Source organism: Pongo pygmaeus, chromosome 19 (assembly GCF_028885625.2).
Source record: "Pongo pygmaeus isolate AG05252 chromosome 19, NHGRI_mPonPyg2-v2.0_pri, whole genome shotgun sequence".
In the NCBI taxonomy this organism is placed as follows: Eukaryota; Metazoa; Chordata; class Mammalia; order Primates; family Hominidae; genus Pongo; species Pongo pygmaeus.
The window spans coordinates 80,039,609-80,058,457 of NC_072392.2; the positions used below are offsets into that span (position 1 = coordinate 80,039,609).

An 18,849-nucleotide genomic window follows, 5' to 3' on the forward strand; every position below is an offset into this window, starting at 1 on the left:
TATCCTTTAGTAGGTGAACGGATAAATAAACTGTAGTACCTCCAGACAATGGGGTATTATTCAGTGCTAAACAGAATTGAGCTATCGAGCCATAAAAAGACAGGGAGGAACCTTAAGTACATGTTACTAAGTGAAAGAAGCCAGCCTGAAAGGACTATACACTATATGACTCCAACTCTACGAGAATCTGGAGAAAGAAAAACCTTGCAGATGGTAGAAAGATCAGTCGTTTCCAGGGATTGGAGGGAAGGAGGGATAAATATTTAGAGCACAGAGAAGTTTTAGGGCAGTGAAACGATTCTAGGGGACTATAATACTATAATGGTAGACACACGTACTCATAAATTTGTCCGGCCGGGTACGGTGGCTCACGTCTGTAATCTCAGCATTTTGGGAGGCCAAGGCGGGCAGATCAGCTGAGGTCAGGAGTTTGAAACCATCCTGGCCAACGTGGTGCAACCCCGTCTCCACTAAAAATACAAAAATTAGCTGGGCATGGCAGCGGGTGCCTGTAATCCCAGACACTTGGGAGGCTGAGGCAGGAGAATTGCTTGAGCCCGGGAAGCAGAGGTTGCAGTGAGCCGAGATGGTGCCACTGCACTCCAGCCTGGGCGACACAGCGAGATTCTGTCTCAAAAAAAAAAAAAAAAAAATTGTCCAAACCCATAAAATGTATAACATCAAGAGTGAACTTCATGTAAACTGTGAATGTTGGTTGATAATGATGTGTCAATGTAGCTTCATCAGTTGTAGCAAATGTACCACTCTGGTGGGGGATGGATGATGGGGGTTGCTCTCCATGTGTGGGGCAGGGGGGTATATGGGAACTCTGTGCTTTCCACTAAATTTCGCTGTGAATCTAAAGCTGCTCTAAAAAAAATAAATTATATTAAAAGTTAGAGTTAACTTGAAATGACATTTGATGAAAGAAATAGATTCTGGATCCACATATTTTCTATGTAAGAATATTCTTTTGGCTAAAATTATAAGTTAGAAACAATGAACAACAACAACAACAACAATAACAATAACAAGAAACCACACTTTAAGACCAAGGATAAAATTTAAAAAGGCCATTTCTGATGAAGAATAAAACTAAGCCCAACTAGATCAAGACAATCTGGTACTAATTTAACAGATTATTTATTTATTCATTTATTTTTAGAGACAGGGTCCCTCTCTGTCACTTAGGCCGGAGTTCAGTGGCATGATCATAGCTCATTGCAACCTCAACCTCCTGGGCTTAAATGATTCTTCTTCCTTGGCCTCCAAAACTGCTAGGATTGCAGGCAGAAGCCACCATACTTGGCCTAACTGCTTAATAGGACAAAACTCAATACTCTTCAAGAAAAGACAACATAAACTCAAAATCAGTAGTCCACAATGTTTCACTATAAAACCTAATATTACTAGGCATGTCAAGAAGAAGGAAAATGGGACGCATAATTTTTTTTGTTACTTTTTTTTAAAAGAAATGGCATCTTGCTATGTTGTTCAGGCTGTTTAAGAGATGGGGTCTTGCTATGTTGTTCAGGCTGGTCTCAAACTCCTGGCCTCAAGTGATCCTCCCACTTCAGCCTCCTGAGTAACTGGGATTATAGGTGCATAGGGACCTATAATTTTTCCTGAAAAAGGAAATCAATAGAAACAAACCTTGAGATGAACTGGAATTAGCAAACTAGAATTTTAAAACAACTGCTGTAAATATGTTTAAGGACTTAAAGAAAAATATAGGCATAATGGTTGAAGAGATGGGGGAATATCAACAGATAAATTGCCAGTATAGAAGAGAACTAATGGAAATTCTAGAACTTACAAGTGTAATGTCTGAAATGAAAATTCTCCTGGATAGGCATCACAGAATATTAGAGACTGCAAAAGAAAGGATTGAGAAACTTAAGAGATGTCAATAGACTATTTAATCTGAAAGACAGAAAAAGTAATTAAAAAAAGACCTAAACCTCAGTGGTTTGTGGAATAAAATCAGGTAGTCTAAAATATGTGTAATTGGAGTTTCAGCAGGTAAGGAGAGAGAAAATGTGTAGAAAATAGTATTTTGGGAAATAATGGCTAAAAATAACCTACATGTGAGGAAAAGTAGACCACTTATATATCCATAAATCACACCAAACTGTAAGCTAGATAAATAAAAGAAAACAGCACCTAATCACCTTTTAGTTAAGCTGCTGAAAAACCAAAGATAAAGAAAGAGCTGGGCATGGTGGTACATGCCTGTAATCCCAGCACTTTGGGAGGCCAAGGTGGGTGGGTCACCTGAGGTCAGGAGTTTGAGACCAGCCTGGCCAACACGGCGAAACCCCGTCTCTACTGAAAATACAAAAATTAGCTGGGCGTGGCAGCAGGTGCCTGTAATCCCAGCTACTTGGGAGGCTGAGGCAGGAGAATTGCTTGAACCTGGGAGGCAGAGGTTGCAGTGAGCAGAAATTGCACCACTGTACTCCAGCCTGGGTGACAGAGCGAGACTCCATCTCAAAAAAAAAAAAAAAAAAAAAAAAAGATAAAGAACTTAAAAGTAACTAGAGAAGGCTAGGCATAGTGTCTCATGCCTGTAATCCCAGGACTTTAGGAGGCCAAGGCAGGAGGATGACTTGAGGCCAGGAGTTTGAGATAAGCCTGGGCAACATAGGAAGACTGTCTCTACAAAGAATTTAAAAATTATCTGGATATGGTGGTGTGTGCCTGTAGTCCTAGATACTCAGGAGGTTGGAGTGGGAGGATTGCTTGAGCCCAGCAGTTCAAGGCTACAATCAGCTATGATCATGTCACTGCACTCTAGCCTGGGCAACAGAGCAAGATCCTGTGTCAAAAATGAAATGAAATGAAATAAAATAAAATAAAGTTAGAAAAATTGGGGTCATATCACCTAGAGAACATAAATCTTAGAAAGGATTTGGAAATTGTCTCCAAATAGATGGATGATATCTAGATGATGTTGAATAGAGTAGCTAGAGAAAAACCTGGGACAATTTGAGCAGCATAATAATGATAGTACTGGATTATCAGTCCTGCAATAAAATAAATATTCGTGAGTTTATACTGACATAAATAAACAAATTTTAAAGCGGAAGAGAAGGGACAGCTCTTCTTTACTGTTGAATGTTAATTAATAACTGTATAAGAAAAAAGAAAATAGAAAATCACTATGAATCAAATGCCACAGTAATAATTGTTGCAGTTAAGAATCATCAATGGATGATAAAATTGGTGGATGAAATTATGAAACCATTATGATATTTGCATAAAATTAAAGTATCCTCCCATTAAATATGTATTGATTACAAAGAGAAAAATGGTAGCTTTTTTTTTTGTATTTTTTTTACTTTTTATTATCCATCTGCTAAGGCCCTGTCATTCACAGAAATGGTAGCTTTATAGTGAATAAACCTGGCAGACACCACCTTAACAATGTGATCAAAGTAATAAGCCATATCAATATCATATACTCCTTGATATGATGTACTGAGAAGGCACAGCATCATTTTTGTGGTATTATTGTCCAAAATGAGAAAACAACAGACAAGCCCCAAATAAACATAATACTACAAAAAACTGGCCTAGACTTTTCTTTTCTTTTCTTTTTTTTTTCTTTTTGAGATGGAGTCTTCCTCTGTCACCCAGGCTGGAGTGCAGAGGTGCAATCTCGGCTCACAGCAACCTCTGCCTCCCAGGTTCAAGTGATTCTCCTGCCTCAGCCTCCCGAGTAGCTGGGATTACAGGCACGTACCACCATGCCCAGCTAATTTGTGTCCGTGTGTGTGTATGACGGAGTCTTGCTGTGTCACCGAGGCTGGAGTGCAGTGGTGTGATCTTGGCTCACTGCAACTGTGCCTCCCAGGTTCAAGCAATTCTCCTGTCTCAGCCTCCCAAGTAGCTGGGATTACAAGTGCCTGCCATGATTCCTGGCTAATTTTTTGTATTTTTGGTAGAGATAGGGTTTCACCATGTTGGCCAGGCTGACCTCAAACTCCTGACCTCGGGTGATCTGCCCATCTTGGCCTCCCAAAGTGCTGGGATTACAGGTGTGAGCTACCATGCCTGGACCTTTTTTTGTATTTTTAGTAGGGATAGCGTTTTGCCATCTTGGCCAGGCTGGTCTTGAACTCCTGATCTCAAGTGATCCACCTGCCTTGGACTCCCAAAGTGCTGGCATTATAGGCATTAGCTACCACACCCGGCTGGCCTAGACTTTTCAAAAGTGTCAAAGTGATGAATGAGAAAGACTGAGAAAATGTCACAGATTGAGGCCAACTAAGGAGATATGATGACTAAATACAATGGATTAGATCCTGGACCAGAAAAAGAACATTAGTGGGAAAAAAATGGTAAAATTCAAATTCTGTAGCTAGATTAATTGATAGTATTATAACGATGTTAATTTCCTGTGTTTGATAATTATGATGTAGAAATGTAAGATGTGAACATTAGGGGAAGCTGGGTGAAGGACATAAGAAAACTCTCTTTAGTATTTTGTAACTCTTCTGTAAGTATTAATGATTTCAAAATAAAAAGTTAGGGAAAAAAATCCAGGAGGAGAAGAAAGAGAAACAGGAATATAAAGGATGGCAGACTTCTCACCAGAGATGATGGAGACAGCAAACAGCAGACCATCTTTAATGTACTTAAAGAGACAAGTCTCAATCAATTTAGAAGTTTATTTGGCCAAGGTTAAGCACATGCCCATGACACAGACTCAGGAGGTCCTGAAGACACGTGCCCAAGGTGGTTGGGCTACAGCTCGGTTTTATACATTTTAGTGAGACAAAAGACATCAATCAATACATGTACATTGAACATTGGTTCAGTCCAGAAAGGCGGGACATCTGACACAGGGACTTCCAGGTCAGAGACAGATTCAAAGAGTTTTTGATTGGCAATTTGTTGTAAGAGTTATTATCTAAAGACCTAGAATCAACAGAAAGGAATGAGTTAGGATAAAGGGTTGTGGAGACCAAAGTTTTATCACGCAGATGAAGCCAAAGGCTTCAGACAGAATAGATTGTTAATGTTTCTTATCAGACTTATAGAGTCTATTTTATCAGCCTTAAGGTCTTTGTGTTGATGCTAATGCTGGTCAGCCGTGAGGCATATTCAACCCCCCACCTTCCCCAGACCCGCTTCACATCATGGTGTGAACTAGTTTTTCAGATTAACTTTGAAATGCCCTTGGCTGAGAGGAAGGGTTAGTTCAGACAGTTGTGGGGGGGCTTAGAATTTTATTTTTAGTTTACAGGTTCTTACAATTTACATAGAATTGTTCAATATTAATTCAACATAGGCTACTGTATGGTAAGTTAAGGAGGAATATTGTAATACCTAGAACAAACACACGCACATACACACACACACACACACACAAACGAGGTGTAGCTAGGAAGCCAGTAGAGAAAAAAAAATTACCCCAAAAGAAAGCAGAAAAAGAGAAACAGAGAAACCAGCCAAAAAGATAGAATGAATAACAAGATAGTAAATGTAAACACAACCATCAATTACTATACTAAATGTAAATGGACTAGCTCCTTTGCCTTCCCTGGGGCTGGGAGTGCAGGATGGACTCACTTGCACAATTATGTCATGTTTGCTAGGGCTTGGGCTAGGGTTGTGGACTTAGCATATTTGCTGAGGCCAGTGCCCACCCCAAGTGGTTGCTGCCAGCAGGGATAGGCTGAGGAGACACCTAAGTGGCTGGAGATTGGTTTTATATATATGGGAATGGAGCAGATAAGCAAATATTTAGGCAGAGATGTAACCAGGCCATGTGACCTGAACTTTGCTCCAGGGCATCGACACTGCTGTTAAAATGTTTCTGGCCTAGAGGCCCTCTGCAGCCAGGGGAGGTAGATGGAGCTTCAGCCTGAAAGCCCAGGTCAGAGGGCCCAACTACCCTCTGCAGAGCTGGCTCTTCCCCTTGCAAATTGCTGGTGACGCTTCTGCTGATGTGTGTTACTATTAAGGTCCTAGTGTTTGGGAGGGTGGGGCAGGAGGTGGAGGATTGTCAGAAAAAAATTACATGGAAAAAGATGGCATCTGAGATGTTTTGAAAGATAAGTGGAATTTTCCAAGTGGAAAAAGGAAGGAAAATCAGTCAGATAGGAAGGCATGGAGCATTTGGGAATGACAAGTATCTTCTTGGACTAGGGTGGGAGATGGGCTGGAGAGATGGGTCAGGGCCAGTTGTCTGGCATCTTGTGAGTCTCAGAAGAGGGTGGGCACGCTGCGTAGGGAAGCCCAGGGCCACTCTGAAAGCCCTAAAGGGGAACTGATGCCTCAGGCCTTGTTTTTATCACCATGAGGACTACCCATTGAGGCAGGCTGCACTACCCCAGCTACTTCCTGGTGGCCTTTTGCTCACAGCCATAGTATTTTGCCTCTGAGCTTCCAGAGATTTTAAGTCTGGGGAAGATCCAGGGCCTCAAAGAAAGATTGGGGTGGGAGTTAAGGGGCCACAGGTTGGGGGAGTTAGGCAGGAGGCCTTTGAGGAAAATAGATAAAGTCCCAAAGCCTGTGAGTGTGAATTTGGAGGCAATATGCTGACTGTGTTCTGAAACGTTTTCAGACACCGGCTAGGTGCAAGCCAGTGTTTGTAGGGCAAGGCTCTTCATGGACCTATCACTGCTTACACAAGCTTGGGATGTGGTCTTGCCCTCAACAGGTAGGTAGTCTACCGGAAAACCAAACCAAGGCAAGAAAAAAATTAGTGAATAATAAAGGACTGAACCGGTTCAGAGAAGGCATTCAACAGATGTTTGCCAATCAAATGAATTAAAGTGTGAATGAATGAAACTCGAGATAGTGGGTGAATGTGTCCCAAGAATCCAGCGAAACAAGGTCTCCCAGGAGGCGGGACTGGAAGGGTCCAGGAGAGGGGCCACAGGCTCCTGGCCTTTCTGAGCACACCAAGTGCCCAGTCGCGGACCCCCGGGACCAGAATGCGCTGACGACCGGGCTGGCAGGCGGGTCCTCGTGGGCGAGACGAGGGAGGCGGCGGGAGAGGAGCAGCAGTTTCCCAGCGCTCCCTCTCAGTCGCAGTGTCTAGAGAAGCCCGAGGAGAGGAAGCGCGAGTCCGCGGCCCGCCCCGTTGCGTCCCACCCACCGCGTCCCCTCCCCTCCCGCTGCGGGAAAAGCGGCCGCGGGCGGCGGCGCCCACTGTGGGGCGGGCGGAGCGCCGCGGGAGGCGGACGAGATGCGAGCGCGGCCGCGGCCCCGGCCGCTCTGGGCGACTGTGCTGGCGCTGGGGGCGCTGGCGGGCGTTGGCGTCGGAGGTGAGTGAGGCTCCGGCTCGGCAGCGTCGCAGCTGCCCCAGGATCTGCGCCGCGGTTAAGTTGCGGACTTGGAGCCGGGAAACCCTGAGGGCTGGTCCCGCGCGTGTGCACTGGGAATGCGCGGGTCCTGGCTGGCGCGTTCGGAGCCGGGAGCTGGGGACCTTCCTGGCCCGGCGGTGGCGGGGCTGAGAGATGCCTGGTGCCTGGGAGCGGGTCCTCCGGGACGCCGAAGCCATCAGCCAGCCTGAGCGCCTTCTCGGCCGCCGCGGCGCGCACGGTGAGGTGGGCGCATCTCTGAGCCCCGCGGATCAGCCCGGGCTGAGCGCGTCGCGGGTGGTCCTGGTCGGGCCAAGGACGACTGGCCCAGGAGCCAAGGCGAGGTGGGGCTTCCGGGGGTTGTTCCCGCGCTTTGGCAGAGGGATGCCGCTTTGGCTTCCTGGGTGAGAGCGTGCGCGCGCGCGGGTTTGCCACTTTCCCCACATTTCCATTTTCTCCTGTTACGCTTTCTCCAGACGGTTTTTTCTTTTCCTTCTTTCTTTCTTTTTTTTTTCCTTCAACTTGGCTTCCTGCGGGATTGTTTTGGAGCAGGATTGCTTTGCCTCCTCCAGTGTCCCCAGGTGGCAGCGGTGCCTCTGCTCCCAGGGCAGACCCTGTACCCGAAAAATCTGTAGTGTATTCGGGGAGCCATGAAAAGGCTCCCTTGGGCCGGTGGGATCCTTGGCTTTGTCTCTGGCTGCTGCGCACACCGTCAGCCGTCAGGGCAATTGGCATTCGGCCTCTTTGGTGCTGGGAACACAGGTGGAGGGATGCAGCGGGCACAGCCCGGGGTTGCTGCCCGTGGTCCTCTCTGAGTCCTTGGTGATTTTGCCTGGGGTGGAGAGAAACCCTGGCTCCTGGTCTGCTGGAGCCGCCTCTGCCTCAGAGGATGACACAAGAGTGCATGTAAGTATTTTTAATAAAAACTGTAGTACTCGTAAAACAACCTACACACTGCAGAAGGGATTTGTTATTTTATTTTATTATTTATTTATTTATTTATTTATTTGAGACGGAGTCTCGCTCTGTCGCCCAGGCTGGAGTGCAGTGGTGGGTTCTCGGCTCACTGCAACTTCTGCCTCCTGGGTTTAAGCGATTCTTCTGGCTCAGTCTCCCGAGTAGCTGGGATTACAGGCGCCTGCCACTACGGCCGGCTAATTTTTGTATTTTTAGTAGAGACGGGGTTTCACCATGTTGGCCAGGCTGGTCTCGAGCTCCTGGCTTAAAGTGATCCGCCCACCTCAGCCTCTCAAAGTGCTGGGAATACAGGCGTGAGCCACCGCACCTGACCAGGATTTATTTTTAAAAGGGAAGATTTGTTGATAAGTTCACTTGAAAGATAAACTATTCGAAAATACTTTAGTGATTCCCTTCAAGACTCTTCTGTGTATGTATAGACGTATAACTCATCCTGGACAGGGCAAGGATATCTTTTTTTTTTTTTTTTTTTTTGAGATGGACTCTCGCTGTCGCCAGGCTGGAGTGCAGTGGCGCGATCTCGGCTCACTGCAACCTCTGCCTCCTGGGTCCAAGCGATTCTCCTGCCTCAGCCTCCTGAGTAGCTGGGATTACAGGCACGCGCCACCACACCCTACTAATTTTTGTATTTTTAGTAGAGACGGGATTTCCCCATGTTGGCCAGGATGATCTCGATCTCTTGACCCCGTGATCAGACTGCCTTGGCCTCCCAAAGTGCTGGGATTACAGGCGTGAGCCACCGCACCCGGCCAAGGATATCTTGAAGGAGGGATTACAGTTGATATATAGAGGAATATTGCAGTGGTTATTGCTGCATTTCCTATGTGACAGGGACTAAAACAGATCAGCTGATAGTGTTAGCGTGCAGTGAGCAGTCTGATGACTATGACACAGAAATAGGAATCTCCAGCATTCTGCCCTGGGACATGTGGAGCCTTGGGTCAGATGCTGCTGGCTATTGATGCCGGGAATGGAGAAATCCACCAGGTCAACTCAGTCAAAAAAAAAAAAAAAAAAAAAGGGTATCCTTGCCATGTCCAGGATGAGATGCTTGCTTCCATGCACTTACAACAATTTTTGCTGTCATTAAAAAATTTTCACATTCACAGTCTTCTAAATTCACTTTGGAGTGTATTGGATTCCACTGCATTGACATACCTAAGTTTGCATTAAAAGATCCTTTAAGATATCTGGTCAGGCACGGTGGCTCATGCCTGTAATCCCAGCACTTTGGGAAGTGGAGGTAGAAGGATTGCTTGAGCACAGGAGTTTGAGACCAGCTTGGGCAACATAGTGAGACCTAATCTCTACTAAAAATTAAAAAAAATCCTTAGGCAATCTGTTCACAGATTAATCTTGTGACGGGGTGATTCCAGAAATGGTGATGGGTTGTGCTTAGCTAGCCCCACACTCTGTCTGAGAAGCAGCGTACAGTAGTGTTTAAGGGCAGGGGCTCTAAAGTCAGACTTCCAGAGTAATACCCCACCCCCAACCCCACAAAGCAATTTCTACTATATTTATATCTGCCATCCCAGTGTTGGTGGCAGGGTCATCAGATCCCTGGGGAAGCAGATGGTGGGATGAGAGTAGGAGAGTTGTGTTGGGACTCCAAGGGTTGAAGGGGCACAGAAAGAGCTGAGTGGCACAGAGAGGTTGCCCAGAGTAGTGGAGTCTGCTTTGGGGAGAAGAGAGGTTGATTGAGGATAGCATCAAGTTTTTTATTTTATGTACAAAGATGATCTTTTTAGCTTCACCCAGCAAGTATGGGTTTTGTGTCTTCCTCGTGTTTAGGTTTTTGTTCTGACCTATTTAGGTCTAAGCTGAGGTGCTTATTTCTCTTCTGGAGTTTATATCCTAGAAGCTCTCCAATCGAAGCCCTCTGCAGGAATCCTAAGGTCCTGGAGAAACACAGCAGGAAGGCTTGTTGGCTTCGGAAAGGGAGAGCTATGGTTTAAAGCCAGTAAGATGTGGGTTTGATTCTTGACTTTGTCTCCTGTAGGTTGTGTGGCCTTAAATAAGTTACCTAATCTCTTGAGTCCTCAGTTTCCTCATTTGTAAGGCAGAGGAAACAATGCCTATGATTATGCTGATTAAATGAAACAGAGGCACAAAATAAGTGTTTAATAAATGACAACTACTATTGTCATTATTCTTCCTATCCATGCTATCTACCATGTATTGGAGGCAAACGCTGTTACTGCTTCATGCATATGCGCTATGTAGGCTTCCAGAATGAAACTGATGGGGTCTCTTTCCCCGCACATATGTGAGGGGGGGTCCCTCTTATTTTAACTCGTTCCTCATTGCTAGCTTGGCATATCTTAGCTACTCTAACCCGGCAAGAATCCACAGAAGAAGCCAAGAAGGAAAAAGGCTTATACATTTGCTTTACCCATGAGAAAACTTCAAGCCCTGTATCTGAAAAAAGAGGAAGATAAAAGGATCTATAAGATTTCAAGTTCCATGAGGAGAGGGTCATGTCTATTTTGTTCAATACTGTATGCCCACTGCCTGGCACATAGGCAGCAAAATAAATATCTATGGAATGCTATGAAAAGGCATCTGTAGATGATGTGCCTCCCTTTAAGAAACACAATATTTGAATATTTGCACTCATTCATGTAAGATCCTCAAGTGCTCCGTTTGGATAATCTGGAGGGTATTAAAACATAGCCAAGATCATGAATTCTTTGGGCATTTGGGCTGCTGCAGTGTTGCACCATTTAGACCTGTGATCTGAGAGTGTGAAAAACTCAATGGATCCTCTGTAAAGTGTCTGCCTTTTTTTCCCTCCTGGGAGGAGCCATTAGAAGGGCAACATTCTCCTTTCTCCCCCTTGGACGTGTGGGTGTGAGGGCAAAGGTGAGGAGTGACAGAGGTCTCCTGGGAAGACCATAAGATGGGGCAAGCACACCACAGTGAGGAGGGGGAGTCTGGCTATGACTTTAGAATTTCCTGATCAAAATTTCTCCTCTAAAGCTCCCCACCCTACTTGGGATCTCTGGTTATCATCCCCTCCCAGTCCCAAGAACCCTTCTTCCCTTGTTGGCAGAAATCTCCAGGAAGCATGCCCACAGGAACCACAACTCATGAATCAGCAGGCAGATAATTAACCGAGGGAGTGACTGAGCAAGTTCAGGGATGAACCGCTTCGTTTTACCCAGCCCTCTCTGCTGCCTACAGAGTGGGCCTGCTGCTCCACCCCCTCGCCTCTTCTCCTTCTTCCTGAACCTTGGCCCTTCCTGAGTGGGACCTTCATTGTGCCTGATGGAGCTCAGGCCACTAGTGGAAATGAAGCTGGGAGCAGGGAAATGACTCTGTTTACGGGAACTGCCTATTCCCCGTGTGGGAACTGCTGGCATTTATTGAAACGTGAGACTCTCCAGCAAAAAAGTGATAGCATCTGCCTTTCTGTCCATGCACACAGTCTCACCAAAAACACTCTTTTTTTTTTTGGTTAGATAATTCAGGTATAATTTATGTACAGTAAAATTCACCCTTTTTAGTGCATGCAGTTCTATGAATTTTGACAAATGCATACAGTCAAGTAACCATTGCCATCATCAAGATACAGAATATTTCCATCATCCCCCAAAGTTCCCCCAAGCTCTTTTTTTTTCTTCTTTTTCTTTACAGAGGCAGGGTCTCACCATATTGCCCAGGCTGGTCTCGAACTTCTGCGCTCAGGCAATCTGCCCACCTCAGCCTCCCAAAGTGTTGGGATTACAGGCATGAGCTACTGTGCCAGGTGCCCCCCAGCTCTTTTGTAATCGATACCCTACCCTCAACCCTTGTCCGTTGCAACCACTGATCCGTTTCCTGTCCCTGCAGTTCTATGTTTTACAAAATGTCATATAAATGAAATCATGCAGTGTGTAGACTTTCAGTCTGGCTTCTTTCACTTAGCACAATACATTTGGGGTTCATCTATGATGCTGCATCTATCAGTAACTCTAAGACGTTGTCTGAGGCCATCCTCAACTCCATCATCCTCCGTGTTGGAACAGTTACCCTGAAAGCAGTGGGACTGGATCCATTAAACCTTGGAGGTGCTACCCAGATTTCAGCTTCTAAATTTTCTAATTGGATAGATGTATTTGGCTATATATAAGCCATTAGATTTTCCATGTGCTAAGTAGTTAAAGACTTCGGGATATTAGAGAGGATTTTGTAGCAACCAACACTTATTATTCTTGCTCATAGGAGTAACAGATATTTTGTGGCCAAATATTGTATGTCATGATGCTTGGAGTCAGAAGTTGTTAGGTAAACCTGGGGGCTATTCCACCTTTTTACATTTTTGGTAGCATCTCTGAAAAAACAACCCACTCGACTTTTTTTTTTTCCTTTTTTTTGGGGGGTGGGTGGGTGGGTGGCTTTTTGGTCAAAACCAGAAAGCTTGCTAGACAAATTCTAACACTAGATCTAACACTAGATGTCTTATTTCTGTTTTTCTGTCATGTTCCCATGAAAAGACTATTTACTCACCCCCCTCTCTCGGTTTTATAGTTGAGTTAGTTCAATTTCATAGTTCAGTTAGTGAAGATGTTTAAATATTCAAGGAGAGAAAGAGAGAAAGAACGAGGTGATACTCATTTTAAAAAAGTCAAAATAACAAATATTGTTATTTCTCGGCTGGGCGCGGTGGCTCATGCCTGTAATCCCAGCACTTTGGGAGGCCGAGGTGGGCAGATCACCTGAGGTCTGGAGTTTGAGACCAGCCTGACCAACATGGAGAAACCCCGTCTCTACTAAAAATACAAAATTAGCTGGGCGTGGTGGCGTGCACCTGTAATCCCAGCTACTCGGGAGGCTGAGGCAGGAGAATCGCTTGGACCCAGGAGGCAGAGGTTGCAGTGAGCTGAGATCGCGCCATTGCACTCCAGCCTGAGCAACAAGAGCGAAACTGTCTCAAAAAACAGAACAAAACAAAACAAATATTGTTATTTCTCAAATAGGTTCATCCACATAGGATCATTGTCAGTCGTTAAAATTGCTGGTTCCCTTCTAATTCTATTCCCCTATAATGTTCATATTAATCAGGTGGTGTGTTCTGTTGAGACATTTCCCCTTGCATTTATGATTATTTGTGTGTGTGTGTGTGTGTTTGTGTGTGTGTGTATTCCTTTACTTAAAATCATGATATATAGTACTTCCTTTCACATAGAAAAAAGCTCAGTGTGGAAAGAACAATGTATCTGGAATTAAGAAAACTACATTCAATTCACAGTTCTGTAGGCTTTTTCATCAGCTTGCTGGGTGACTTTGAACAAGTCACTTTACCTTTAGGCCTCAGTCTCTTGGTGTCCCAGGGGCTGCAAAGTGGGACAGAGAAGATGAAGGGAGATACTTCAATTTACTCCTGCCCCTCCCCACCACCTTCAACTGGAACTCCTCTAACTAATTAACAATTTGGATTTCATGTAAGGATTTCTTTGGGAAAAAAAGAAGATCCTGCTGTTAAAATCAAGCTTGAAAAAACTTTGCACTAGAAGAGAGCTCCAGAAGTTTGGCAAAAGACATATTCGGTAGCCACTTAAAAAGTCCCTGTAGTCAACCCTACATCTCTTTGCTAATGGAATTTTTGGATAGAGAAACCTGGGTCTATGAGATCCACTGATGGCTCCAAACCCCAACTTTAGCCATCGCACGTGTCGAACTCCAGATTGAGGCTTTGCTGGAGCCGCCTGCAAGGAGCATGTTTGACCAATCCCCAGTGGAGGGGAGGGTGGGGTTTCCTTTCGGGAACTTCCACAAGTTGAGAACAGACCATGCTGCCCTGGGGAGTTCTTGAAGGTTGTGAGAGGGGGCCTGACAAAGTTTATTCCTTTTCTTTTTTCATTCTCTTTTATTATTAATATTGTTTAAAATCGACAAATAAAAATTATATATATTTATGATGTACAACATGATGTCTTGAAATATGTACGCATTGTGGAATGGTTAAATGAAGTTAAATAACATATGCATTACCTCACATACATACTTATCATTTATTTGTGGTGAGAACACTTAAAAATCTCCTCTCAGCAATTTTCAGGTAGATGACATATGGTTATTAACTATAGTCACCATGTTGTACAGTGGATCTCTTGAACTTACTCCTCTTGCCTAACTGAAAATTTATATCCCTTGACCAGCATCTCCTCATGCAAACCATACCCCAAAGCTCATTCTTGTGTTCCTGCTGAGTTTGCTGTTCCAAGAGGTTTTGATGCTGAAGGTGCAGTTTGTAGAAAGCCCAGCAGACTCTGGGGAGCCTACATTTAAATAAATGCAATTGTCGACAGGGAGGCAGAACAGAGGACATTTCAAATTAGCTTTAATTTTCTTTTAGCTTATAAAAGTAATTAAGCTTATTATTTAAAAAAAAGGCAGCTCAGAAATATAATGCAGAAAGTACATGTACCAGTTCCTTGTAGTCTTGTCCTTAAAGATAACCACTGTTGATAGTTACTGCAGAGTTTTTTCTATGTATTTGTCAACATATATAATTATTTATCATTATTGTTACTTCTCAAATAGGATAATCAATAATAGGATCATTGTCTTTTTTTTTTTTGAGACGGAGTCTCACTCTGTCGCCCAGGCCGGTGTGCAGTTGCGCGATCCCGGCTCACTGCAACCTCTACCTCCTGGGTTCAAGCAATTCTCCTGCCTCAGGTTCTGGAGTAGCTGGGATCACAGGCATTTGCCACCACACCCAGCTAATTTTTGTGTTTTTGGTAGAGACAGGGTTTGGCCATGTTGGCCAGGCTGGTCTTGAACTCCTGACCTCAGGTGATCCACCCGCCTCGGCCTCCCAAAGTGCTGGGATTACACGCATAAGCCACTGCACCTGGCCCATTGTCTCTTAATAATATACTCTAGGCTCTTTTTATGTCAGTTTATGGCTTTCCATTATTTATCCCAAGAGCTATAATTCTAGCCATAAGGCATACTGTTCGTTATATGGATATATCAGAATTTACTTAACCAATTCTGTTGGCAGACATTGGGATCGTTCCCAATTATTTGCTACTACAAATAAAGCTGCAGGGGATATCCTTATTCATTTATTATGCACCTTTGTTCAAGTGTTTCTACAGACTTAATTTCTTGAATGAAAGTTGGTGGGTCAAAGGGCATGCATATTTTAAATTTAAATTTTAGTAGGTGTTGTCAATTTGTCCTCCAAAACGGTTGAACCAGTTTGCTTTCCTACCAAGACAGGCTGGCAGTAAGGACTGGTGATAGCACCGCGGCCTGCTGTCCACACCCATAACACATGAGCTGGGGGAGGAAGGCTGCAGAACTGGACAGCAGGATGCCAAGGAGGTCACCAATAGGGCACCCCTGGGCTGAGCCTCGGACAGCTTGGTACAGACCTGCTTCTTCTGTATACTGAATGAGTCAGATTAGAGGTGGGGTCGATGCTAATAAAATTTTCGAGAACACTTGAGATGCAGCATTTGAGTCAAATATCAGGCCATCAGGAAGAAATGGCCACTTGTGCATTGGTTGAGGGTTCTCATGCCTTGGGTTGCTAAGCTTTCTAGGGTATGAGTCCCCCTATTGATGCTTTCTGGCTGGAAGAGTGGATACTTCCAGGACTGGCAGCACCTTGAAGATCATCTAATTTGACACCTGTTTGTTTTACAAAAAAGCAAAAAGGGAGTTCCTGAGAAGTGAAGTGACGTGTCCAAGATCATACAACGGGCTCAGTGGCATTGGTTGGGTCTCTCCCTGGGGGCTCTTGTCTCCTGCCCAGAGTGATTTCTTCACTATATCCTGTCAGAGACAAAGGGCCCTTTCATGTCTGACCCTGAGGTGGAGGCGAGGGGATGGGGATTCCTGGTGTAGGAAGTGACCAGAGTGAAAGTAAGGGGGAAGGAAATGAACATTTATTGAGCATCCGCTATAGAGGTTTCTTTCATATGTGTTATGTCATTTAATCCTAACAACTCGGGAGCACTGGGGAAAGGAAGCAGCTGTTTGGAGTCTCCGGTGCTTGGCCGATGTGGCTGGTTAGACCCGTTAAATACTACAGAGCAGTTATAACTTCTTGACTATGAATGTGACATAGACTCAAAGAGGCATGAAGGGATGTGCTTGAGGTCATACGGCTAGAGGAAGGGCAAAGATGGCTTTAGACGTGAGGTTTCCTGCTGCCTTTGCATGCTTTTTCTGCCGTATCCACCGTATCTGTTGTTTTACTGCTCCTGCCTTACCACATTTCTCAGGAGCTGGGTGTTAATTTTAGACCACAACCTTGGAGAAGACAGGACTCTGTCCCGGGATGGGCTTTATGCAGTCTTTAGCACATGGCGACCTAATTAACCTCGTTGGTTAATTATGATAACCAGACATAATTTGGCTTCATTTACAAGGACAGGACCTGCCCTAGATCTTCCCATTAACATCATCTTGAAGTGTCAGCTCCACAGAGAGACCTTTCCTGGCCACATGCTCTAAAGGAGACTCCTTCCCTCATTGCTTGCTATTCCCCGCCCCCCACCACCCTTTTTTTCCCTTTGAGACAGAGTCTCACTCTATCACACAGGTTGGAGTGCAGTGGCATGATCTTGGCTCACTGCAAACTCCGCCTCCCGTGTTCAAGCAATTCTCCTGCCTCAGCCTCCCAAGTAGCTGGGATTACAGGTGCGCGCCACCATGCCCAGCTAATTTTTGTAGTTTTAGTAAAGACTGGATTTCGCTATGTTGGCCAGGCTGGTCTTGAACTCCTGACCTCAGGTGATCTACCTGCCGTGGCCTCCCAAAGTGCTGAGATTACAGTGTGAGCCACCATGCCTGGCCTATCCTGCTTTATTTTCTTACAGCGTGAAGGGTCAATGAAAGGATATGGCCAGTGGTCAAGACATTTGAACTTTGTCTACAGGGAATCCACTTGCTCAGACAAAAATCCTTCCTGTTTTTCCCTTGTGAACAAAAGTTCTCTGAAAAGGAATTGGGAGGAAAGACTTTATTCCAATGAACAGTTTGGAAACTGGGGAAACTTAGCTGTTGGTGTCAGAATTGGGGATTTATAATGAAAGTTCCTGCCTAGGATCCTGATGAGGTCCACTTATGCAAATGAACAATTCCAACTTGCTTAGTTCTGTTTGGTTGAAACAACTGAGGCCTGATTGGTCAAGGCAGCAGAGCCCTGACTGGTTATTTTAGGTTAGCTCTGGAGGTCCCAAAGTTGAACAGAGGTGTTGATTTTCAGGGAACTCAAAGTGGGTTGTGACCTCTAGTCAGCAAATGGCAGCTTTGCTCTATTTAAAATTTAGGCCCACTTAGCCACTCCGGATCTATCTTGAAGGATTGGCTCTTTCAGGTTCACATTTGTTCACACCCTCATGGCCTATGAGCCATCCATCAGCAAGTCTTTAGATGGAACGTATCTAGAGTCTGACCACATCATTGGCTCCGCTACTGTCCAAATCCACTGCCATCTGTTGCCTGGATTATTTTAGTACATTTCTAATTGAATAATAAGTCTCTTTCCTTTTTGCTTCCCTTCTTTCTGTCTTGCACTCAGCAGCCAGGATGATCTTTTTTTGCTCACCTCTGCTCAGATTCCTCCAGTGGCTTCCCGCTATGTGGAGAAAAAAGCCACACTCTCTACTATGGCCTATAGCTTCTCAGTGTTCTGGTCCCTAACTGCTCCTCTAACTTCCTCTGTGCTTCTCTCTTCTCCTTTCTCTCCACCTGCTATTTCTTTAACAGGCTGATGTCCATCCAGATCTTGTCTTGGGTTCTTTCTGGAATGTCTGTGCCTTAGATCTTCCCATGATTCACTCTTTAACGTCATTTTGAAATGTCAGCTCCACAGAGAGACCTTTTCTGATCACATGCTCTAAAGGAGAGTCCTTCCCCTTATTGCTTGTTATTCCTTTATCCTGCTTTATCTTCCTACAGCATTTGCCACTGTTTGAAATTGTGCATTTTTGTTGTATATTTTTTGTTACCGTCTTCCTCACTAAAATGTAAGCTTCACAAGAGCAGGGGCTTTGTTTAGTTTATCAGTGTGTCTCCAGTGCCTAGGAGAGTGCCTGGCACAGGTAGATGCTCAATGAATATTTGTTGAGTAAATGAATGAATGAATCAATGAATGCTGACACCATTGATATATATAGGTAGAAAAAGGTACAGCTAAAGTAACCATTTTTCAAACCTTATCCATACGTGGATTAAATGCAACAAAAATATCATTTCATGCTGGCTTTTTTTCAATCATGCAAAGTATTTCATGGCAATGTTCTTCAAAATCATGCCATATACATGATGGAGATGCAAATCCATTTTGTATTAGTTTCTTAGGGCTGTTGTAACAAAGCACCACAAACTGGGTGGCATAAAACAACAGAAATTTATTCTTGTTGGAAGCTAGAAATCTGAAATTAAGGTGTCAGCAGGCCCATGGTCCCTCTGAGACTCTGGGTAGAATCTTTCCTTCTTCCTTGCTTCTGGTGTTGGCTGGCAATCCTTGGTGTTCCTTAGTTTCTGGCTGTATCACTCCAATCTCTGCCTCATGTGGCATTCTCTCTATATGTCTCTCTCTTCGTGTGGT

The 18,849-nt window shown here is 44.5% G+C and overlaps 1 protein-coding gene and 1 non-coding gene across 5 annotated transcripts in view; one reads left to right on the plus strand and one right to left on the minus strand.

Annotated features, from left to right (window-relative positions):
• Nucleotides 1-7,153: 7,153 nt before the first annotated feature.
• Nucleotides 7,154-18,849, plus strand: part of ITGB3 (integrin subunit beta 3) — a 69,249-nt gene continuing 57,553 nt past the window's right edge. For 2 of the 4 annotated variants that reach the window (XM_054458903.2, XM_054458902.2), the window contains exon 1: nt 7,154-7,280. In XM_054458903.2, coding sequence (XP_054314878.1) covers nt 7,202-7,280 — 79 coding nt within the window. In that variant the 5' untranslated portion in view covers nt 7,154-7,201. Of the gene's footprint in view, nt 7,281-7,407; nt 7,563-18,849 lie in introns of those variants that run through there. The other 2 variants (XM_054458904.2, XM_063656816.1) reach the window with 2 other exon arrangements.
• Nucleotides 12,666-12,728, minus strand: LOC129018485 (U7 small nuclear RNA). The gene has a single exon (XR_008495307.1). It is a non-coding gene; the product is annotated as a U7 small nuclear RNA (small nuclear RNA).